At 54.4% G+C, this 24579-nt stretch overlaps 1 protein-coding gene across 6 annotated transcripts in view; it reads right to left on the minus strand.

The window, feature by feature from the left end:
• Positions 1-24579, minus strand: part of RAMP3 (receptor activity modifying protein 3) — a 61544-nt gene that overhangs the window by 874 nt on the left and 36091 nt on the right. For 5 of the 6 annotated variants that reach the window (XM_085004831.1, XM_085004830.1, XM_085004829.1 and 2 more), the window contains one exon: positions 22928-24165. In XM_085004831.1, the coding sequence (XP_084860957.1) occupies positions 23910-24165 (256 nt within the window). In that variant the 3' untranslated portion in view covers positions 22928-23909. 6 annotated transcript variants of the gene reach the window in all.

The raw sequence follows: 24579 nt of genomic DNA on the forward strand, positions 1-24579 counted from the left end.
GAGCGGCCCAAGAAATAGCAACAACAACAACAACAACAACAACAACAAAAGACAAAAGACAAAAAAAAAAAAAAAAAAAAAAAAAAAAGGATTGCTCCTGCAAGTCGCTGAGTGATGCGATGACCCCGGAGTGTTACCTAACCACGCTGAGAACTCAGTCTCCTCATCTGCAAAATAGCCATAAAAATAGAATCTGCCCCAAGGATCATGTGGGGGTCACAGGATACAGGACACTTAGGCACAGTTTCCGAAAGGCAGTCAACATTCAGGAAGGATGTGCTATTATTTGTTCCTGGAAGCCCAGGTCCCACTGTTCCTTCCCTGTGGATTTGCTATCAGGAAATACTTTAATTCCTGGCCGTGAAGCTCCCTGCCTCCAACAGCCCCCTCTCTGGGTGCCTCGGAAGCAATCTACGGATGATCCCACCTACTTTTTTTTTTTTCTTTTTTAGGGTTGCACCTGCAGCATACGGAGGTTCCCGGGCTGGAGGTCGAATCTGAGCTGCAGCTGCCAGCCTACACCACAGCCACAGCAACACAGGATCTGAGTTGTGTCTGTGACCTACATAGCCACTCACGGCCACGCCTGATCCTTAACCCAATAAGCGAGGCCAGGGGTCAAAGTTGCATCCTCATGGATACTAGGTGGGTTCTTATCTGGCTGAGCCACGAAGGGAACTCCCCAGGAGGCTTTCTACTTCCCTAGAGGGCCCACCCAATGCCCCCTGCGAGGCTCCGGGGGGCGGGACCCTCTCCATGCCCTCTTTTCAAAGAGCTCCCATGAACTTGGCCTTGTGGGTTCAGCATCTGTGCCTGGGCCCTGGGGCTTAGGGAGTGCAGGAGGCGCCACTAGCAGGGGGTCCTCGCATGGACAGCCATCTCTGCACAGACGAGCTGTGATTGGACAGCCCCGAAAATCAAGAGGCTTCCAGCACCCCTCAGGTGTGTGCCACAGCCCCAGCACCCCCACCCCAGCCACAAGGGAGCCTGCTGTGACCCTCAGAGGCCAGCTGGGAACCCCAGCCTGACCCCCTCACCCCATCTCAGACAGGCACAATTTCTGAATTGCGGTTGGACCAGCCCTTGGTCCCTGTTCGACCCGCCCTCTGTTGGTTCCCAGGACCTTTGCACATGCAGACCCTCCACTCAAAAGTCCTTCCCGACTCCACTTAGCACATCCCTGTAGTGAACCAGACCTGTCTCCACGCCTGGCCCAGCGGCCCTCCTCTCCTCATCCCCAGGCAACAGCAGCCTCCCCGGTGCTCCCGCAGCTTTTCCCCACATTGTCATGGTCACGTGCTTTGCCCCCTCCCCTGCACACGGGGCCTAATTTCCCAGCACCCCCTCTGCGGCCCTTTCTGAATACCAGACCATGCCACCCGTTGTCCTGCTACCAAAACCCAGCTGTTGCCCAGATGTGGAGCCCTGTGCAGTGGCCCCAGAGCCCTTGTGTCTCCATCAGGTCCTGAGCCTTCCTGCCACCACCCCCAGGCAGAGAGATCGCTCACCAGCTAACCTCTTAGCCCTTGCCTCTCCCGCCCCCATCCATGCTGGGGCAGCTGGGGTTCCCGCACCCCAAGAATACAGGCAAGCCTCCATCCCTAAGACGTGTTCCTGCCTCCCGAATGGAGCTCAAAAGCAGACACTCACTCGGGGCAGGTGGAGGGGCTGGCAGCATCAGGAGCCTCAGAGATGACCGGGAGCCCAGGCTATGACAGAAGGTGGGGAAGAGCGCCATTTGCTGCAGTGGCCCGGGCCCTTTCCAGAAGGTTCAGCTTTTCTGGACTGCAGGGTCTCATATTTGAGATATTTTGCAAAAGGGTCATTTTAAAGCCATGGCATCGGCTACCGCCACAGCCAGCTTTTGCCCAAAAGACAGGGAATTGCCAACACGCAAATGTTCTGGGTTTTCTCCCAGAAATATTTTTTCAGATCTGACTCCAAAGCAAGGCCGCCCCCGCACCCCAGCCCCCTGGCCCAGCTGTGTGGGAAGCGGGGTGTTCCCCGGGAGAAGGCGGGGAGGGCACAGGCTCGGCACTCCATCAGCCATCCCAGGGCAGGCCTGGCCAGGCATCCTCACTGCTTCACCAACCACACAGCCCCAGGTCCACCGCCCACAGGGCAAGAACAACCACGCGAACCATCCTTCAGGCCCATCCTGGGCCGCCTCAGCCGGGAGCTCAGCCTGTCCCCCACGGGGCAAGTGTAACAGGCAGGGTGGCCGTCGGAACAACACTGACAGCCATCCCCCAACCACCCCGAGCGGGTTTCTCAGGCCAAGCCCATGGCCGGCCTCATCCATTCGCCATCACAGAAGTGCAGCCCCTACACACAGCCTTCCCCACAGTTTCATGTTTATCAAAAGTATATGTGGCCCAGTTTAAGCAGTAAAAAGAGATTTATGCATGAAAACAACTGGCCTGCCCACTGCCCCCATTTCCTCTTCAAGGTAACTGCTTTGATCTCTTGCAAACAATAATTTTAGTATCTTTTTCCTAACAGTTTTTATTTCAGTATTTTTTTCCAAGTGTATCGAGATATAATTGATATGTAATATATTGCAAGGTATACAATGTAATAATCTGATATATGTGTAGATATATTTTTTTTAGTAGTAGTAGAGAAAACTTTTAAACTCTGCTCTCTTAGCAAATTTAAATTATAAAATCTTGTTTGGAGGTGTTCCCTTCCTGGCTCAGCGGTTAACGAACCTGAATAGGATCCCTGAGGATGCGGGTTTGATCCCTGGCCTTGCTCAGTGGGTTAAGGATCCCAAGTTGCTGTGGCTGTGGTGTAGGCCAGCAGCTGCAACTCAGATTTGACCCCTAGCCTGGGAACTTTCATATGCAGCAGTGCAGCCTAAAGGGAAAAAAAAAAAATGTTTGGGGTTTTTTCTTTCTTTTTTTTATGGCTGCACATGTGGCATATGGAAGTTCCCAGGATAGGAGTTTAGGAGTTGAGTCAGAGCTGCAGCTGAGGCCTATGTCACAGCTACAACAACACGGGATCTGAGCCACATCTGTGACCTGCAATGCAGCTTGCGGCAGCACCAGATCCTTAACCCACTGAGTGAGGCCAGGGATGGAGCCTGCATCCTCCCAGACAGTATGTTGGGTCCTTAACTTGCTGAGCCACAGTGGGAGCTCCTCAAGCATATGGCATTGTTGACTATCATCTGTCACCTGCTATAAATGAAGTCCCCAGAACTTACTCATGTTAAAACTGGACGTTTGTATGCTTTGATCAATATCTCCCCAATCGCTTCCCCTGTAAACACCACTCTACTCTCTGTTCCTGTGCGTTCGGGTTTTTTTGATTTCACAGGGAAATGGGATCGGACAGTATCTGTTTTTCTCAGACTGCTCACTTAGCTTGCTGGCCTCAAGGTCCATTCCTGCTGCTGCAAATGTCCTTTTCTTAATGGCTGAATTTACCTCCCTCTCCCTAAATACCACGCTTGGTGGTGCTGCTGCTTTTTTGTTACATGTGGACTTTTCATTGTAAAGAAGGAAGCGTTGGGTCTAGATGCCCCCCCACCCATGCAGCCCCAACACCCACATCCCTCCAGTCCTCAACCGCCACTGGGTCCCTTCCTATTTGTTTGCGAGCAGAAGTCTGGATTCTGCAATGATAACTGTGTGATCCGAGATCACTAACTCCAGGAGATGCTGACAGCATGGAGAGGCCCATGGGGTGAGGAGCCAGAGCATCCTAAGTGATGCACCTGTTGAGCTTCAGATGAAGCAGTCCATCTGACAGTGTGACTGCAGCCTCAAGAGACACTGGACCAGACCTGTCCAGCTGAGCCACTCCCAGATTCCCAACTCTCAGAAACCCTGTAGGATAATTAATGTAACATGTTGTCTCACTCTGCTACGTTGTGACACAGCAATGGGTGACTAATGTAGATTTGTCCTTTTTAGGGGCTGAGGTGTGCCAGGTGGCACAACTCTGCCAATGAGGCTGGCCTTGGAGCAGGGCTGGAAACAAAAGACCAGGAAAAAGAAAGGTTCCCCATCTCCAGCAAGCAGGGGTCCCATTGTCTGATGGTCCGTCTAAAAATGAGGCGGTCCTCCTGGAGGCTTGCCATCCACCTGGCAAAGTTCCAGGGTTCAGCCCGACCTCAGGTCAAAGCCAGAGGTGGAGGATAAAAAAGAAGTCATGGGCCTCAGCCTTGTTAGAGGGGTTCTAACTTCCCTGGTCAGCCTGCTCTTGGCTCCTTGGAGGCCTCAGGTGGCTGCTTCTTGGATCTGTCTGGAGTTTGTTGGAATCAGGGGGAGAGATCAGCTTTGGTCAGCCTCCTCCATCTCCTGACTCATCTGCTCCAAGTTCTACGGGGTGTGCCACGGTATGGATGTAATCCTCCTGCTGTTTAGTCATTCCCAGTCTATCCATCCTGCAAACAACGCAACAGCACAGCCTCATTCCCTGTCCTTTACACCCAGGCGTGCACGTATTTCTCCAGCACTGCTCCTGGGCTGGGAAAAACACCTCTCGGAGTTCCCGTCGTGGCGCAGTGGTTAACGAATCCGACTAGGAACCATGAGGTTGTGGGTTCAATCCCTGGTCTCACTCAGTGGGTTAAGGATCTGGCGTTGCCGTGAGCTGTGGTGTAGGTTGCAGACGCGGCTCGGATCCCGCGTTGCTGTGGCTGTGGTGTAGGCCGGCAGCTACAGCTCCGATTCAACCCCTAGCCTGGGAACCTCCATATGCCGTGGGAGCGGCCCAAGAAATAGCAACAACAACAACAACAACAACAACAACAAAAGACAAAAGACAAAAAAAAAAAAAAAAAAAAAAAAAAAGGATTGCTCCTGCAAGTCGCTGAGTGATGCGATGACCCCGGAGTGTTACCTAACCACGCTGAGAACTCAGTCTCCTCATCTGCAAAATAGCCATAAAAATAGAATCTGCCCCAAGGATCATGTGGGGGTCACAGGATACAGGACACTTAGGCACAGTTTCCGAAAGGCAGTCAACATTCAGGAAGGATGTGCTATTATTTGTTCCTGGAAGCCCAGGTCCCACTGTTCCTTCCCTGTGGATTTGCTATCAGGAAATACTTTAATTCCTGGCCGTGAAGCTCCCTGCCTCCAACAGCCCCCTCTCTGGGTGCCTCGGAAGCAATCTACGGATGATCCCACCTACTTTTTTTTTTTTCTTTTTTAGGGTTGCACCTGCAGCATACGGAGGTTCCCGGGCTGGAGGTCGAATCTGAGCTGCAGCTGCCAGCCTACACCACAGCCACAGCAACACAGGATCTGAGTTGTGTCTGTGACCTACATAGCCACTCACGGCCACGCCTGATCCTTAACCCAATAAGCGAGGCCAGGGGTCAAAGTTGCATCCTCATGGATACTAGGTGGGTTCTTATCTGGCTGAGCCACGAAGGGAACTCCCCAGGAGGCTTTCTACTTCCCTAGAGGGCCCACCCAATGCCCCCTGCGAGGCTCCGGGGGGCGGGACCCTCTCCATGCCCTCTTTTCAAAGAGCTCCCATGAACTTGGCCTTGTGGGTTCAGCATCTGTGCCTGGGCCCTGGGGCTTAGGGAGTGCAGGAGGCGCCACTAGCAGGGGGTCCTCGCATGGACAGCCATCTCTGCACAGACGAGCTGTGATTGGACAGCCCCGAAAATCAAGAGGCTTCCAGCACCCCTCAGGTGTGTGCCACAGCCCCAGCACCCCCACCCCAGCCACAAGGGAGCCTGCTGTGACCCTCAGAGGCCAGCTGGGAACCCCAGCCTGACCCCCTCACCCCATCTCAGACAGGCACAATTTCTGAATTGCGGTTGGACCAGCCCTTGGTCCCTGTTCGACCCGCCCTCTGTTGGTTCCCAGGACCTTTGCACATGCAGACCCTCCACTCAAAAGTCCTTCCCGACTCCACTTAGCACATCCCTGTAGTGAACCAGACCTGTCTCCACGCCTGGCCCAGCGGCCCTCCTCTCCTCATCCCCAGGCAACAGCAGCCTCCCCGGTGCTCCCGCAGCTTTTCCCCACATTGTCATGGTCACGTGCTTTGCCCCCTCCCCTGCACACGGGGCCTAATTTCCCAGCACCCCCTCTGCGGCCCTTTCTGAATACCAGACCATGCCACCCGTTGTCCTGCTACCAAAACCCAGCTGTTGCCCAGATGTGGAGCCCTGTGCAGTGGCCCCAGAGCCCTTGTGTCTCCATCAGGTCCTGAGCCTTCCTGCCACCACCCCCAGGCAGAGAGATCGCTCACCAGCTAACCTCTTAGCCCTTGCCTCTCCCGCCCCCATCCATGCTGGGGCAGCTGGGGTTCCCGCACCCCAAGAATACAGGCAAGCCTCCATCCCTAAGACGTGTTCCTGCCTCCCGAATGGAGCTCAAAAGCAGACACTCACTCGGGGCAGGTGGAGGGGCTGGCAGCATCAGGAGCCTCAGAGATGACCGGGAGCCCAGGCTATGACAGAAGGTGGGGAAGAGCGCCATTTGCTGCAGTGGCCCGGGCCCTTTCCAGAAGGTTCAGCTTTTCTGGACTGCAGGGTCTCATATTTGAGATATTTTGCAAAAGGGTCATTTTAAAGCCATGGCATCGGCTACCGCCACAGCCAGCTTTTGCCCAAAAGACAGGGAATTGCCAACACGCAAATGTTCTGGGTTTTCTCCCAGAAATATTTTTTCAGATCTGACTCCAAAGCAAGGCCGCCCCCGCACCCCAGCCCCCTGGCCCAGCTGTGTGGGAAGCGGGGTGTTCCCCGGGAGAAGGCGGGGAGGGCACAGGCTCGGCACTCCATCAGCCATCCCAGGGCAGGCCTGGCCAGGCATCCTCACTGCTTCACCAACCACACAGCCCCAGGTCCACCGCCCACAGGGCAAGAACAACCACGCGAACCATCCTTCAGGCCCATCCTGGGCCGCCTCAGCCGGGAGCTCAGCCTGTCCCCCACGGGGCAAGTGTAACAGGCAGGGTGGCCGTCGGAACAACACTGACAGCCATCCCCCAACCACCCCGAGCGGGTTTCTCAGGCCAAGCCCATGGCCGGCCTCATCCATTCGCCATCACAGAAGTGCAGCCCCTACACACAGCCTTCCCCACAGTTTCATGTTTATCAAAAGTATATGTGGCCCAGTTTAAGCAGTAAAAAGAGATTTATGCATGAAAACAACTGGCCTGCCCACTGCCCCCATTTCCTCTTCAAGGTAACTGCTTTGATCTCTTGCAAACAATAATTTTAGTATCTTTTTCCTAACAGTTTTTATTTCAGTATTTTTTTCCAAGTGTATCGAGATATAATTGATATGTAATATATTGCAAGGTATACAATGTAATAATCTGATATATGTGTAGATATATTTTTTTTAGTAGTAGTAGAGAAAACTTTTAAACTCTGCTCTCTTAGCAAATTTAAATTATAAAATCTTGTTTGGAGGTGTTCCCTTCCTGGCTCAGCGGTTAACGAACCTGAATAGGATCCCTGAGGATGCGGGTTTGATCCCTGGCCTTGCTCAGTGGGTTAAGGATCCCAAGTTGCTGTGGCTGTGGTGTAGGCCAGCAGCTGCAACTCAGATTTGACCCCTAGCCTGGGAACTTTCATATGCAGCAGTGCAGCCTAAAGGGAAAAAAAAAAAATGTTTGGGGTTTTTTCTTTCTTTTTTTTATGGCTGCACATGTGGCATATGGAAGTTCCCAGGATAGGAGTTTAGGAGTTGAGTCAGAGCTGCAGCTGAGGCCTATGTCACAGCTACAACAACACGGGATCTGAGCCACATCTGTGACCTGCAATGCAGCTTGCGGCAGCACCAGATCCTTAACCCACTGAGTGAGGCCAGGGATGGAGCCTGCATCCTCCCAGACAGTATGTTGGGTCCTTAACTTGCTGAGCCACAGTGGGAGCTCCTCAAGCATATGGCATTGTTGACTATCATCTGTCACCTGCTATAAATGAAGTCCCCAGAACTTACTCATGTTAAAACTGGACGTTTGTATGCTTTGATCAATATCTCCCCAATCGCTTCCCCTGTAAACACCACTCTACTCTCTGTTCCTGTGCGTTCGGGTTTTTTTGATTTCACAGGGAAATGGGATCGGACAGTATCTGTTTTTCTCAGACTGCTCACTTAGCTTGCTGGCCTCAAGGTCCATTCCTGCTGCTGCAAATGTCCTTTTCTTAATGGCTGAATTTACCTCCCTCTCCCTAAATACCACGCTTGGTGGTGCTGCTGCTTTTTTGTTACATGTGGACTTTTCATTGTAAAGAAGGAAGCGTTGGGTCTAGATGCCCCCCCACCCATGCAGCCCCAACACCCACATCCCTCCAGTCCTCAACCGCCACTGGGTCCCTTCCTATTTGTTTGCGAGCAGAAGTCTGGATTCTGCAATGATAACTGTGTGATCCGAGATCACTAACTCCAGGAGATGCTGACAGCATGGAGAGGCCCATGGGGTGAGGAGCCAGAGCATCCTAAGTGATGCACCTGTTGAGCTTCAGATGAAGCAGTCCATCTGACAGTGTGACTGCAGCCTCAAGAGACACTGGACCAGACCTGTCCAGCTGAGCCACTCCCAGATTCCCAACTCTCAGAAACCCTGTAGGATAATTAATGTAACATGTTGTCTCACTCTGCTACGTTGTGACACAGCAATGGGTGACTAATGTAGATTTGTCCTTTTTAGGGGCTGAGGTGTGCCAGGTGGCACAACTCTGCCAATGAGGCTGGCCTTGGAGCAGGGCTGGAAACAAAAGACCAGGAAAAAGAAAGGTTCCCCATCTCCAGCAAGCAGGGGTCCCATTGTCTGATGGTCCGTCTAAAAATGAGGCGGTCCTCCTGGAGGCTTGCCATCCACCTGGCAAAGTTCCAGGGTTCAGCCCGACCTCAGGTCAAAGCCAGAGGTGGAGGATAAAAAAGAAGTCATGGGCCTCAGCCTTGTTAGAGGGGTTCTAACTTCCCTGGTCAGCCTGCTCTTGGCTCCTTGGAGGCCTCAGGTGGCTGCTTCTTGGATCTGTCTGGAGTTTGTTGGAATCAGGGGGAGAGATCAGCTTTGGTCAGCCTCCTCCATCTCCTGACTCATCTGCTCCAAGTTCTACGGGGTGTGCCACGGTATGGATGTAATCCTCCTGCTGTTTAGTCATTCCCAGTCTATCCATCCTGCAAACAACGCAACAGCACAGCCTCATTCCCTGTCCTTTACACCCAGGCGTGCACGTATTTCTCCAGCACTGCTCCTGGGCTGGGAAAAACACCTCTCGGAGTTCCCGTCGTGGCGCAGTGGTTAACGAATCCGACTAGGAACCATGAGGTTGTGGGTTCAATCCCTGGTCTCACTCAGTGGGTTAAGGATCTGGCGTTGCCGTGAGCTGTGGTGTAGGTTGCAGACGCGGCTCGGATCCCGCGTTGCTGTGGCTGTGGTGTAGGCCGGCAGCTACAGCTCCGATTCAACCCCTAGCCTGGGAACCTCCATATGCCGTGGGAGCGGCCCAAGAAATAGCAACAACAACAACAACAACAACAACAACAAAAGACAAAAGACAAAAAAAAAAAAAAAAAAAAAAAAAAAGGATTGCTCCTGCAAGTCGCTGAGTGATGCGATGACCCCGGAGTGTTACCTAACCACGCTGAGAACTCAGTCTCCTCATCTGCAAAATAGCCATAAAAATAGAATCTGCCCCAAGGATCATGTGGGGGTCACAGGATACAGGACACTTAGGCACAGTTTCCGAAAGGCAGTCAACATTCAGGAAGGATGTGCTATTATTTGTTCCTGGAAGCCCAGGTCCCACTGTTCCTTCCCTGTGGATTTGCTATCAGGAAATACTTTAATTCCTGGCCGTGAAGCTCCCTGCCTCCAACAGCCCCCTCTCTGGGTGCCTCGGAAGCAATCTACGGATGATCCCACCTACTTTTTTTTTTTTCTTTTTTAGGGTTGCACCTGCAGCATACGGAGGTTCCCGGGCTGGAGGTCGAATCTGAGCTGCAGCTGCCAGCCTACACCACAGCCACAGCAACACAGGATCTGAGTTGTGTCTGTGACCTACATAGCCACTCACGGCCACGCCTGATCCTTAACCCAATAAGCGAGGCCAGGGGTCAAAGTTGCATCCTCATGGATACTAGGTGGGTTCTTATCTGGCTGAGCCACGAAGGGAACTCCCCAGGAGGCTTTCTACTTCCCTAGAGGGCCCACCCAATGCCCCCTGCGAGGCTCCGGGGGGCGGGACCCTCTCCATGCCCTCTTTTCAAAGAGCTCCCATGAACTTGGCCTTGTGGGTTCAGCATCTGTGCCTGGGCCCTGGGGCTTAGGGAGTGCAGGAGGCGCCACTAGCAGGGGGTCCTCGCATGGACAGCCATCTCTGCACAGACGAGCTGTGATTGGACAGCCCCGAAAATCAAGAGGCTTCCAGCACCCCTCAGGTGTGTGCCACAGCCCCAGCACCCCCACCCCAGCCACAAGGGAGCCTGCTGTGACCCTCAGAGGCCAGCTGGGAACCCCAGCCTGACCCCCTCACCCCATCTCAGACAGGCACAATTTCTGAATTGCGGTTGGACCAGCCCTTGGTCCCTGTTCGACCCGCCCTCTGTTGGTTCCCAGGACCTTTGCACATGCAGACCCTCCACTCAAAAGTCCTTCCCGACTCCACTTAGCACATCCCTGTAGTGAACCAGACCTGTCTCCACGCCTGGCCCAGCGGCCCTCCTCTCCTCATCCCCAGGCAACAGCAGCCTCCCCGGTGCTCCCGCAGCTTTTCCCCACATTGTCATGGTCACGTGCTTTGCCCCCTCCCCTGCACACGGGGCCTAATTTCCCAGCACCCCCTCTGCGGCCCTTTCTGAATACCAGACCATGCCACCCGTTGTCCTGCTACCAAAACCCAGCTGTTGCCCAGATGTGGAGCCCTGTGCAGTGGCCCCAGAGCCCTTGTGTCTCCATCAGGTCCTGAGCCTTCCTGCCACCACCCCCAGGCAGAGAGATCGCTCACCAGCTAACCTCTTAGCCCTTGCCTCTCCCGCCCCCATCCATGCTGGGGCAGCTGGGGTTCCCGCACCCCAAGAATACAGGCAAGCCTCCATCCCTAAGACGTGTTCCTGCCTCCCGAATGGAGCTCAAAAGCAGACACTCACTCGGGGCAGGTGGAGGGGCTGGCAGCATCAGGAGCCTCAGAGATGACCGGGAGCCCAGGCTATGACAGAAGGTGGGGAAGAGCGCCATTTGCTGCAGTGGCCCGGGCCCTTTCCAGAAGGTTCAGCTTTTCTGGACTGCAGGGTCTCATATTTGAGATATTTTGCAAAAGGGTCATTTTAAAGCCATGGCATCGGCTACCGCCACAGCCAGCTTTTGCCCAAAAGACAGGGAATTGCCAACACGCAAATGTTCTGGGTTTTCTCCCAGAAATATTTTTTCAGATCTGACTCCAAAGCAAGGCCGCCCCCGCACCCCAGCCCCCTGGCCCAGCTGTGTGGGAAGCGGGGTGTTCCCCGGGAGAAGGCGGGGAGGGCACAGGCTCGGCACTCCATCAGCCATCCCAGGGCAGGCCTGGCCAGGCATCCTCACTGCTTCACCAACCACACAGCCCCAGGTCCACCGCCCACAGGGCAAGAACAACCACGCGAACCATCCTTCAGGCCCATCCTGGGCCGCCTCAGCCGGGAGCTCAGCCTGTCCCCCACGGGGCAAGTGTAACAGGCAGGGTGGCCGTCGGAACAACACTGACAGCCATCCCCCAACCACCCCGAGCGGGTTTCTCAGGCCAAGCCCATGGCCGGCCTCATCCATTCGCCATCACAGAAGTGCAGCCCCTACACACAGCCTTCCCCACAGTTTCATGTTTATCAAAAGTATATGTGGCCCAGTTTAAGCAGTAAAAAGAGATTTATGCATGAAAACAACTGGCCTGCCCACTGCCCCCATTTCCTCTTCAAGGTAACTGCTTTGATCTCTTGCAAACAATAATTTTAGTATCTTTTTCCTAACAGTTTTTATTTCAGTATTTTTTTCCAAGTGTATCGAGATATAATTGATATGTAATATATTGCAAGGTATACAATGTAATAATCTGATATATGTGTAGATATATTTTTTTTAGTAGTAGTAGAGAAAACTTTTAAACTCTGCTCTCTTAGCAAATTTAAATTATAAAATCTTGTTTGGAGGTGTTCCCTTCCTGGCTCAGCGGTTAACGAACCTGAATAGGATCCCTGAGGATGCGGGTTTGATCCCTGGCCTTGCTCAGTGGGTTAAGGATCCCAAGTTGCTGTGGCTGTGGTGTAGGCCAGCAGCTGCAACTCAGATTTGACCCCTAGCCTGGGAACTTTCATATGCAGCAGTGCAGCCTAAAGGGAAAAAAAAAAAATGTTTGGGGTTTTTTCTTTCTTTTTTTTATGGCTGCACATGTGGCATATGGAAGTTCCCAGGATAGGAGTTTAGGAGTTGAGTCAGAGCTGCAGCTGAGGCCTATGTCACAGCTACAACAACACGGGATCTGAGCCACATCTGTGACCTGCAATGCAGCTTGCGGCAGCACCAGATCCTTAACCCACTGAGTGAGGCCAGGGATGGAGCCTGCATCCTCCCAGACAGTATGTTGGGTCCTTAACTTGCTGAGCCACAGTGGGAGCTCCTCAAGCATATGGCATTGTTGACTATCATCTGTCACCTGCTATAAATGAAGTCCCCAGAACTTACTCATGTTAAAACTGGACGTTTGTATGCTTTGATCAATATCTCCCCAATCGCTTCCCCTGTAAACACCACTCTACTCTCTGTTCCTGTGCGTTCGGGTTTTTTTGATTTCACAGGGAAATGGGATCGGACAGTATCTGTTTTTCTCAGACTGCTCACTTAGCTTGCTGGCCTCAAGGTCCATTCCTGCTGCTGCAAATGTCCTTTTCTTAATGGCTGAATTTACCTCCCTCTCCCTAAATACCACGCTTGGTGGTGCTGCTGCTTTTTTGTTACATGTGGACTTTTCATTGTAAAGAAGGAAGCGTTGGGTCTAGATGCCCCCCCACCCATGCAGCCCCAACACCCACATCCCTCCAGTCCTCAACCGCCACTGGGTCCCTTCCTATTTGTTTGCGAGCAGAAGTCTGGATTCTGCAATGATAACTGTGTGATCCGAGATCACTAACTCCAGGAGATGCTGACAGCATGGAGAGGCCCATGGGGTGAGGAGCCAGAGCATCCTAAGTGATGCACCTGTTGAGCTTCAGATGAAGCAGTCCATCTGACAGTGTGACTGCGGCCTCAAGAGACACTGGACCAGACCTGTCCAGCTGAGCCACTCCCAGATTCCCAACTCTCAGAAACCCTGTAGGATAATTAATGTAACATGTTGTCTCACTCTGCTACGTTGTGACACAGCAATGGGTGACTAATGTAGATTTGTCCTTTTTAGGGGCTGAGGTGTGCCAGGTGGCACAACTCTGCCAATGAGGCTGGCCTTGGAGCAGGGCTGGAAACAAAAGACCAGGAAAAAGAAAGGTTCCCCATCTCCAGCAAGCAGGGGTCCCATTGTCTGATGGTCCGTCTAAAAATGAGGCGGTCCTCCTGGAGGCTTGCCATCCACCTGGCAAAGTTCCAGGGTTCAGCCCGACCTCAGGTCAAAGCCAGAGGTGGAGGATAAAAAAGAAGTCATGGGCCTCAGCCTTGTTAGAGGGGTTCTAACTTCCCTGGTCAGCCTGCTCTTGGCTCCTTGGAGGCCTCAGGTGGCTGCTTCTTGGATCTGTCTGGAGTTTGTTGGAATCAGGGGGAGAGATCAGCTTTGGTCAGCCTCCTCCATCTCCTGACTCATCTGCTCCAAGTTCTACGGGGTGTGCCACGGTATGGATGTAATCCTCCTGCTGTTTAGTCATTCCCAGTCTATCCATCCTGCAAACAACGCAACAGCACAGCCTCATTCCCTGTCCTTTACACCCAGGCGTGCACGTATTTCTCCAGCACTGCTCCTGGGCTGGGAAAAACACCTCTCGGAGTTCCCGTCGTGGCGCAGTGGTTAACGAATCCGACTAGGAACCATGAGGTTGTGGGTTCAATCCCTGGTCTCTCAGTGGGTTAAGGATCTGGCGTTGCCGTGAGCTGTGGTGTAGGTTGCAGACGCGGCTCGGATCCCGCGTTGCTGTGGCTGTGGTGTAGGCCGGCAGCTACAGCTCCGATTCAACCCCTAGCCTGGGAACCTCCATATGCCGTGGGAGCGGCCCAAGAAATAGCAACAACAACAACAACAACAACAACAACAAAAGACAAAAGACAAAAAAAAAAAAAAAAAAAAAAAAAAAAGGATTGCTCCTGCAAGTCGCTGAGTGATGCGATGACCCCGGAGTGTTACCTAACCACGCTGAGAACTCAGTCTCCTCATCTGCAAAATAGCCATAAAAATAGAATCTGCCCCAAGGATCATGTGGGGGTCACAGGATACAGGACACTTAGGCACAGTTTCCGAAAGGCAGTCAACATTCAGGAAGGATGTGCTATTATTTGTTCCTGGAAGCCCAGGTCCCACTGTTCCTTCCCTGTGGATTTGCTATCAGGAAATACTTTAATTCCTGGCCGTGAAGCTCCCTGCCTCCAACAGCCCCCTCTCTGGGTGCCTCGGAAGCAATCTACGGATGATCCCACCTACTTTTTTTTTTTTCTTTTTTAGGGTTGCACCTGCAGCATACGGAGGTTCCCGGGCTGGAGGTCGAATCTGAGCTGCAGCTGCCAGCCTACACCACAGCCACAGCAACACAGGATCTGAGTTGTGTCTGTGACCTACATAGCCACTCACGGCCACGCCTGATCCTTAACCCAATAAGCGAGGCCAGGGGTCAAAGTTGCATCCTCATGGATACTAGGTGGGTTCTTATCTGGCTGAGCCACGAAGGGAACTCCCCAGGAGGCTTTCTACTTCCCTAGAGGGCCCACCCAATGCCCCCTGCGAGGCTCCGGGGGGCGGGACCCTCTCCATGCCCTCTTTTCAAAGAGCTCCCATGAACTTGGCCTTGTGGGTTCAGCATCTGTGCCTGGGCCCTGGGGCTTAGGGAGTGCAGGAGGCGCCACTAGCAGGGGGTCCTCGCATGGACAGCCATCTCTGCACAGACGAGCTGTGATTGGACAGCCCCGAAAATCAAGAGGCTTCCAGCACCCCTCAGGTGTGTGCCACAGCCCCAGCACCCCCACCCCAGCCACAAGGGAGCCTGCTGTGACCCTCAGAGGCCAGCTGGGAACCCCAGCCTGACCCCCTCACCCCATCTCAGACAGGCACAATTTCTGAATTGCGGTTGGACCAGCCCTTGGTCCCTGTTCGACCCGCCCTCTGTTGGTTCCCAGGACCTTTGCACATGCAGACCCTCCACTCAAAAGTCCTTCCCGACTCCACTTAGCACATCCCTGTAGTGAACCAGACCTGTCTCCACGCCTGGCCCAGCGGCCCTCCTCTCCTCATCCCCAGGCAACAGCAGCCTCCCCGGTGCTCCCGCAGCTTTTCCCCACATTGTCATGGTCACGTGCTTTGCCCCCTCCCCTGCACACGGGGCCTAATTTCCCAGCACCCCCTCTGCGGCCCTTTCTGAATACCAGACCATGCCACCCGTTGTCCTGCTACCAAAACCCAGCTGTTGCCCAGATGTGGAGCCCTGTGCAGTGGCCCCAGAGCCCTTGTGTCTCCATCAGGTCCTGAGCCTTCCTGCCACCACCCCCAGGCAGAGAGATCGCTCACCAGCTAACCTCTTAGCCCTTGCCTCTCCCGCCCCCATCCATGCTGGGGCAGCTGGGGTTCCCGCACCCCAAGAATACAGGCAAGCCTCCATCCCTAAGACGTGTTCCTGCCTCCCGAATGGAGCTCAAAAGCAGACACTCACTCGGGGCAGGTGGAGGGGCTGGCAGCATCAGGAGCCTCAGAGATGACCGGGAGCCCAGGCTATGACAGAAGGTGGGGAAGAGCGCCATTTGCTGCAGTGGCCCGGGCCCTTTCCAGAAGGTTCAGCTTTTCTGGACTGCAGGGTCTCATATTTGAGATATTTTGCAAAAGGGTCATTTTAAAGCCATGGCATCGGCTACCGCCACAGCCAGCTTTTGCCCAAAAGACAGGGAATTGCCAACACGCAAATGTTCTGGGTTTTCTCCCAGAAATATTTTTTCAGATCTGACTCCAAAGCAAGGCCGCCCCCGCACCCCAGCCCCCTGGCCCAGCTGTGTGGGAAGCGGGGTGTTCCCCGGGAGAAGGCGGGGAGGGCACAGGCTCGGCACTCCATCAGCCATCCCAGGGCAGGCCTGGCCAGGCATCCTCACTGCTTCACCAACCACACAGCCCCAGGTCCACCGCCCACAGGGCAAGAACAACCACGCGAACCATCCTTCAGGCCCATCCTGGGCCGCCTCAGCCGGGAGCTCAGCCTGTCCCCCACGGGGCAAGTGTAACAGGCAGGGTGGCCGTCGGAACAACACTGACAGCCATCCCCCAACCACCCCGAGCGGGTTTCTCAGGCCAAGCCCATGGCCGGCCTCATCCATTCGCCATCACAGAAGTGCAGCCCCTACACACAGCCTTCCCCACAGTTTCATGTTTATCAAAAGTATATGTGGCCCAGTTTAAGCAGTAAAAAGAGATTTATGCATGAAAACAACTGGCCTGCCCACTGCCCCCATTTCCTCTTCAAGGTAACTGCTTTGATCTCTTGCAAACAATAATTTTAGTATCTTTTTCCTAACAGTTTTTATTTCAGTATTTTTTTCCAAGTGTATCGAGATATAATTGATATGTAATATATTGCAAGGTATACAATGTAATAATCTGATATATGTGTAGATATATTTTTTTTAGTAGTAGTAGAGAAAACTTTTAAACTCTGCTCTCTTAGCAAATTTAAATTATAAAATCTTGTTTGGAGGTGTTCCCTTCCTGGCTCAGCGGTTAACGAACCTGAATAGGATCCCTGAGGATGCGGGTTTGATCCCTGGCCTTGCTCAGTGGGTTAAGGATCCCAAGTTGCTGTGGCTGTGGTGTAGGCCAGCAGCTGCAACTCAGATTTGACCCCTAGCCTGGGAACTTTCATATGCAGCAGTGCAGCCTAAAGGGAAAAAAAAAAAATGTTTGGGGTTTTTTCTTTCTTTTTTTTATGGCTGCACATGTGGCATATGGAAGTTCCCAGGATAGGAGTTTAGGAGTTGAGTCAGAGCTGCAGCTGAGGCCTATGTCACAGCTACAACAACACGGGATCTGAGCCACATCTGTGACCTGCAATGCAGCTTGCGGCAGCACCAGATCCTTAACCCACTGAGTGAGGCCAGGGATGGAGCCTGCATCCTCCCAGACAGTATGTTGGGTCCTTAACTTGCTGAGCCACAGTGGGAGCTCCTCAAGCATATGGCATTGTTGACTATCATCTGTCACCTGCTATAAATGAAGTCCCCAGAACTTACTCATGTTAAAACTGGACGTTTGTATGCTTTGATCAATATCTCCCCAATCGCTTCCCCTGTAAACACCACTCTACTCTCTGTTCCTGTGCGTTCGGGTTTTTTTGATTTCACAGGGAAATGGGATCGGACAGTATCTGTTTTTCTCAGACTGCTCACTTAGCTTGCTGGCCTCAAGGTCCATTCCTGCTGCTGCAAATGTCCTTTTCTTAATGGCTGAATTTACCTCCCTCTCCCTAAATACCACGCTTGGTGGTGCTGCTGCTTTTTTGTTACATGTGGACTTTTCATTGTAAAGAAGGAAGCGTTGGGTCTAGATGCCCCCCCACCCATGCAGCCCCAACACCCACATCCCTCCAGTCCTCAACCGCCACTGGGTCCCTTCCTATTTGTTTGCGAGCAGAAGTCTGGATTCTGCAATGATAACTGTGTGATCCGAGATCACTAACTCCAGGAGATGCTGACAGCATGGAGAGGCCCATGGGGTGAGGAGCCAGAGCATCCTAAGTGATGCACCTGTTGAGCTTCAGATGAAGCAGTCCACCTGACAGTGTGACTGCGGCCTCAAGAGACACTGGACCAGACCTGCCCAGCTGAGCCACTCCCAGATTCCCAACTCTCAGAAACCCTGTAGGATAATTAATGTAACATGTTGTCTCACTCTGCTACGTTGTGACACAGCAATGGGTGACTAATGTAGATTTGTCCTTTTTAGGGGCTGAGGTGTGCCAGGTGGCACAACTCTGCCAATGAGGCTGGCCTTGGAGCAGGGCTGGAAACAAAAGACCAGGAAAAAGAAAGACTAAGGTTCCCCATCTCCAGCAAGCAGGGGTCCCATTGTCTGATGGTCCGTCTAAAAATGAGGCGGTCCACCTGGAGGCTTGCCATCCACCTGGCAAAGTTCCAGGGTTCAGCCCGACCTCAGGTCAAAGCCAGAGGTGGAGGATAAAAAAGAAGTCATGGGCCTCAGCCTTGTTAGAGGGGTTCTAACTTCCCTGGTCAGCCTGCTCTTGGCTCCTTGGAGGCCTCAGGTGGCTGCTTCTTGGATCTGTCTGGAGTTTGTTGGAATCAGGGGGAGAGATCAGCTTTGGTCAGCCTCCTCCATCTCCTGACTCATCTGTTCCAAGTTCTACGGGGTGTGCCACGGTATGGATGTAATCCTCCTGCTGTTTAGTCATTCCCAGTCTATCCATCCTGCAAACAACGCAACAGCACAGCCTCATTCCCTGTCCTTTACACCCAGGCGTGCACGTATTTCTCCAGCACTGCTCCTGGGCTGGGAAAAACACCTCTCGGAGTTCCCGTCGTGGCGCAGTGGTTAACGAATCCGACTAGGAACCATGAGGTTGTGGGTTCAATCCCTGGTCTCACTCAGTGGGTTAAGGATCTGGCGTTGCCGTGAGCTGTGGTGTAGGTTGCAGACGCGGCTCAGATCCCGTGTTGCTGTAGCTGTGGTGTAGGCCGGCAGCTACAGCTCCAATTAGACCCCTAGCCTGGGAACCTCCATATGCCGTGGAAGCGGCCCAAGAAATGGCAAAAAGACAAAAAAAAAAAAAAAAAAAAAACACTCTTTTCCCATGGAGATTGCTAAATTGTCCACAAAAAAGATACATTTATTTAAGGTCCAACCAAGATCTTTCAACACACCCTACCGACACTTGGCATTCTCCGTCTTTGTCATTTTCACAGTCAACATGAATATCTCCTTATTTTGATTTAAGTACCCTAAGACTTAGCTCCTTTCTGTGTGCCTGTAAGCTGTTTCTATAGCTCTTTGCAGTTCTTTGCTATCAGTGGCCTGTTTAAAAATTGCACTTTTTTTTTCATTGATTTATAGAAGTTCTTTTTATGTGTATATACACTCGATCTTGAGAGTTGTCCTATCTGGTTTATTCCTAGATATCTTACAGTTTTATGGCTATTGTGGATAGGCTATTTCCTACAATAATTTATATTTGAATATTGCTGTTATAGAAATAGATTAAATTGGTTTTGCTTCAAGCCGCACTAAAATCTCCTAGGTTCTAATTATTTTTTTGATGTTCTTGGCTTTTCTAGGTAGAGCATCGTGTGTCTGCAAATGGGGACTGTTTTGACCCTTCCTTTTCCACCACGTCATTTATTGTCAGTTTCTCGGCCCTGACTAAGGTCCCTGCCATAACACTGAGTGCCAGCTGCGACGTGAGCGGGGGTGACGGGAGACACCCGCCCACTCTGCCAGCTGCTGGTGCCTTTCATGACCAAACCCAACCAAAGCACCAACCACCCCAGGATCTGGGAGTCCCTCCCGGGCAGGGGACTGCCCCTGGGGACATGCAGAGGGCCAGGAATGGCCTCTGTCAGAGTCTCTCCTGGTGACAACAGAAACCAAACCTGTGGACCCTCTGACTCTGCTCGTTCATCACAGTTTTGTCCAGACCCCCCACAGCCTCCAGATACCAGGGTTCTCACAAGCAGGTGTAAGGGGACCCCCACCCCCACCTTCCTCAGAAACATGCCCTTCGCCCAGAGCCTCCCCAAGGCCAAGCCTGCATCCCACCTGGCCTCCCATCCAGCCTCCTTTGGTCCTGACCCCGTCTGACCCTCCAGCCCCTGCTCAGGCAGGACCAGTCACCAAAACCCTAGGGACCCAGTGCTGGCAGCCTTTGTGGGCCCTCTTCCTCAGCAAGTTGGGGAGGAGCCCAGGTCCTGGGCACCTGTGCAGCCTCTCCGCTCCCACAGGGCACAGGGGACTAGGTCAGCCTGTCCCCTGACCATCATCCCCTGACCGTCACCCACTCCCATGCTGTCACATGGAGGGACATGCTGGGGACTCCCCAGTTCAGACCTCAGCCCAGACTTTCCATAATGACAGCCACCAGTGAGCACCTACTGTGTGCCAGGTTCAGCTGAGCTGTGGATTATCTCATCCCATCCTCCCGAGACCCTGTGTAGACCAGAAACCCACCGTGTGCAGAAGCCGCATACTTGGCAAAGGTCACACCACAAGCGGCAGAGCCAGGATCGAACCCAGGCGGTCTCCTGCAGCACCCCCACGCCTTGACCATCATGCAGAGTCCACACATAGCACACCTCGGTCAAGGCCACGTTGAGGGTTCCGGCACCCACCCCCTCCAGGGGAGGGGCGACCTGGGCTGACCTGCGTGGAGGAGTAAGACAGAGGCAGGACCGCGCATGCTCACAGTGAGAACGGGGGACCGGCCAGGGTGAGATGCTGTCACTCGCGGGGGGGATGGGTTGGACAGCATGAGCCCGAATGTCTCTCCCAAGGAGCACAGCCCTGGGCTCACCACTCACACCCAGGACCGCAGAGGCTCTGCAGGGCTGCTTTGATGTCCCCGTGTCTGATCTCTACGCAAATCTGTCGCCTCTGTGGGTGTCCCACTCAGCTGTCAGCCTCTGCTGGTGTCCTGCAGCTGCTCCATTGTGTTGACAATGACCTGGGACATAAATGCCCCACATTCTAATTCAATTCAGTTTGGGCCCCTTGACAGGGTGGCTTTAACGTCTCCGTCTCTGGGGTTTGCTCTGACCCCATCGGGGCTCTTTGTTCTTGTCCCCGTCCCCACTTGTTCCCTGTGGGAAAACCCAGCTGCCTGTGGTTTAATATGTGCTCTCATGGAGCTGCCAGCTTCCTCTCACACTCACCTCCACCGTGTGTCCTCCAGCCTCCTCAGCCCCCAAATCCCCACAGCTCCTGCGAGCTCCCTTAGGCTTGGACTCTCCACATCTATTCCCAATAAAGTCAGTTCCCACGGAGAGAGCGCACGACTGCTGCTAGTGGAGACCTCTGACTCACTCTCCCGGGGTTGCTGGGGTCATGGCCAGTGGCCCATTTTCTTTCTTTCTTTCTTTTTTTTTTGGGGGGAGGGGGTCTTTTTAGGGCCATGGCCACGGCATATGTAAGTTCCCAGGCTAGGGGTCGAATCGAAGCTGTAGCTGCCGGCCTCCAACACAGCCACAGCAACACAGGATCCTAGGCACATCTGTGACCTACACCATAGCTCACACAACCCCAGATTGCTGACCCACTGATCGAGGCCAGGGATCGAACCTGCATTCTCATGGACACTAGTTGGGTTAGTTACCACTGCGCCACCATGAGGCATGACACCCCCGCTTTATGAGCAGGAGTTTGAGTGGGGGCAGCAGCTTCTGGTCCTCTCAGCCTGCCTCTCTTGGCAGGAACCTCCACTTTATAGGTGAGCTGATGGGGCCCAGAATCCTCAACATCCCGTGTCTGGCGGAGAGCCCCTCCCCTCACCACCAGGGAGGTCTGGCTGTGGGAAGGGAGCCCTGGCTTCTCACCCGTTCCCACCTGGAAGTTAGTCTCTGTGACATGGAAATCCCGGCCGTCCTAGGGAGATACCACATCAAGACTCCTTGTCCATAAAATGGATGGAGGGAGCTCGCGTCGTGGCTCAGGGGTTATGAACCCAACCAGGATCCATGAGGATGAGGGTTTGATCCCCAGCCCTGCTCACTGGGTTAAGGATCCGGGCTTCCCTGCATGAGCTGCGGTGTAGGTTACAGATGCAGCTCGGATCCCGTGTTGCTGTGGCTGTGGTGTAGGCCGGCAGCTGTAGCTCCGATTCAACCCCTAGCCTGGGAACCTCCATATGTCGCAGATGCGGCCCTAAAAAGAAAAAGACAAAATTCAATTCAATTCAATTCAATTTTTAAAAAATAAAATGCGCAGACAGGGAATCCCCTTGTCCTCAAGCTAGGGGAGAGACACACACACACACACACACACACACACACACACGCATGCATACACACACCTTCCCTGTGTGGGCCCGACCCCTCTAGACCCGAGGGAAAAAACCCATGAATGGGGAGAAAGCGGGGAAAGATTCACACATGAAACTTGAGTAGACTCGCCTTACTCCTGGACCTTGAGTCTGTGAACATGCTGAATGGACATCTAGCTTCCTTCCTGCTGGGACGAGTGGGGACAGGTGCCCGGGGTCCCGCCGGCCCCCACCCTCAGTCCTGCACACAGCACTGCGGCTGCCCCCACCGCCCCCAGGCCCTCAGGCCCTCGATGCAGGTGAGGCCCTCCGTCCAGACTCTCCAACACACAAGGCACAGGCGCACTGGTCTCAGTCAACGTCCCAACCAAACCAGAGGCCCCTCGGCCCGAAAGGGTGCCTGCGGACTGGCACACTAATGCATGTTTCTAGAAATAAGTGCACAGAGGACGTCAGACGGTGGGGCCGGCCCTAGAGACACCCTGCTCCTGGTGCCCTCTGTCCCTCAGAGGACGTGCCCTTTGCCGGCTCCTCTTCCCTCCCTGCCTTCAACGGGTACAAAGCAAGCCACCGTGTGCAGGGCACAGGGGTGCCATGGAAGTCTCCCTCCACCCTCAAAGTGCTGGGCACCCGCGGGAGGCACAGAACCGCAGTGAGCTGGGCGCGCAGACCCCTCCCACCTGCCCGCAGGGCCCTCCCCTCCTGTGAAGCCCTCTATGATATTCCCGTCTGTAAGACGGGCGTGGGGGACTTGCCAGTTCTAAGAGGCCAAGTTGGGTCTCTCAGAATTCCCTGAAATAAAGCTGGAAACCCCAGGGGTAGCATGAGTCTTTATTCACAGAAAGCACAGACACGGCAGACAGAGCTCAGCCAGAACGAGAGCGCTCGGGACTCACCCCAAGGTCTTGCTCACAGGGGGGCCGGTCAGGAAAGAGCCCACCCCCAATTCTAGCCCCTGGTCATGACAAAAGACACCAGGTCTCAGGCTGCGCGGCGGCTCCATGGAACCCTCAGCCCAACCCTGTCTTCCAGATTCTCTCCAGGCAGGATCCCGACCAAGAGGCCTCAAGGCCTGCAAAGCACAGACCTACAAAAGCCCCTCCCGCCCTCTCTTCCCCCAGGCCCAGCCAGGCGGGAAGGGGCACACCCTTCCAGAGGGCTGCTGGGGTGGAGCCAGAGTCGGGAGTGAGTTCGGAGTGGGAGATGGGCCCGAGCTGGGGTTAGGGGCCAGCCGCAGAGCCAGGGCTGGGGGTGGGGTCAGGGCGGGGCAGGGGGCGGGAGCAGTGGCAGGTCCGGGGGTGGAGTTAGGGCGGGGGGCGGGGTCAGGGGTGGGGGTGGAGTCAGAGCACGGCCTGGGCAGGGGTCAAGACCAGGAATGGGGCCTGGGGTGGAGATAGGGTCATGGTGGGTGTCAGGGCCAGGGCTGAGGGTGGGGTCAGAGCTGGAGGTGAGGTCAAGGCCGGAGGTGGGGGTCAGGCCCGGGGGTGGAGTCAGGGCTGGAGTGGGACCAGGGGCAGAGTCGGTGGAAAGGCAGCAGCAGGGTCTGGGGCCCCATGGGACTAGGTGCTAAGGAGACCTAGGAACCCCAAAGGCCCAGCCCGGCTGGGGACAGCGCGGGCGAAGCAGCGGCAATTGTGCCTGGCACACAAGCTCCAGCCACAGCACATTTTCTTTCACCAGCCCACGGCCACCCAGGCAGGGTCGGGGGGCAGCAGAAGCAGCGTCCACGGGCTCTCCCAGCCCTGGGGGAACTTTCTTCCATCTCTCCGGGCGCGGCCCCTCGGACTCACCGGGCCCTCACACCACCTGGGCGGCGCGTTTGCTGCGCCACACCACCAGGCCAGTCATGGCGAGGGTCAGCAGGATGGGCACCACGATGAGCGGGATGAGAATTTCATCCGGGGGGTCCTGCCACTGTTGCCTGTCCACTGAGCAGTTGTGGAAATAGCGCCTGTGGACGCCGGTGATGAAGCTCTGGGCCAGGGGGTTGGGCCAGTAGCAGCCCACCACGTTGGTCTCCACCTCAGTGCAGTTGGTGAAGCTCTCGTAGTACCTGCGAAGGCAAAGGGCTTGATGGTCCAGCTCCCCCGGCCCTCCTCGCTCTGGCCCCGACCAACCAACCGACCGTCTGCCCGGAAGTGAGGGGCAGTCCTGTAGAGCCGGCCACCTGCTCCCAGTCAGGGCCCCAGGCCACGTGGGAAGAGGGCACCCTCGTGCTCCCACTCCTGTTGGGCCTGCTGGGCTGGCAGGGTCCATCCCCCTGGCATCCTTGCCCAGAGGTTCTCTAGCCTGGTGACCGCAGCCCCTGCATCCTGGCACTTGCCACCTCTAGGCTCAGCCCTCCTCCATCTGCACCTGAGCCTCCCCCCCAAAGTTCCGCTCTGCTTCACAGGCTACTGGGCACAAACACTCAATTCCCCCCCAGGAGACCCTGCAGAGCAGGCCCCTCTGCACAGACCCCGAGGAT

This window comes from Sus scrofa, chromosome 18 (assembly GCF_054392235.1).
Source record: "Sus scrofa isolate SSC_HxYL_T2T_F1_AM1 chromosome 18, Sscrofa_HxYL_maternal_Yorkshire_Landrace_v2.0, whole genome shotgun sequence".
Classification (NCBI taxonomy): Eukaryota; Metazoa; Chordata; class Mammalia; order Artiodactyla; family Suidae; genus Sus; species Sus scrofa.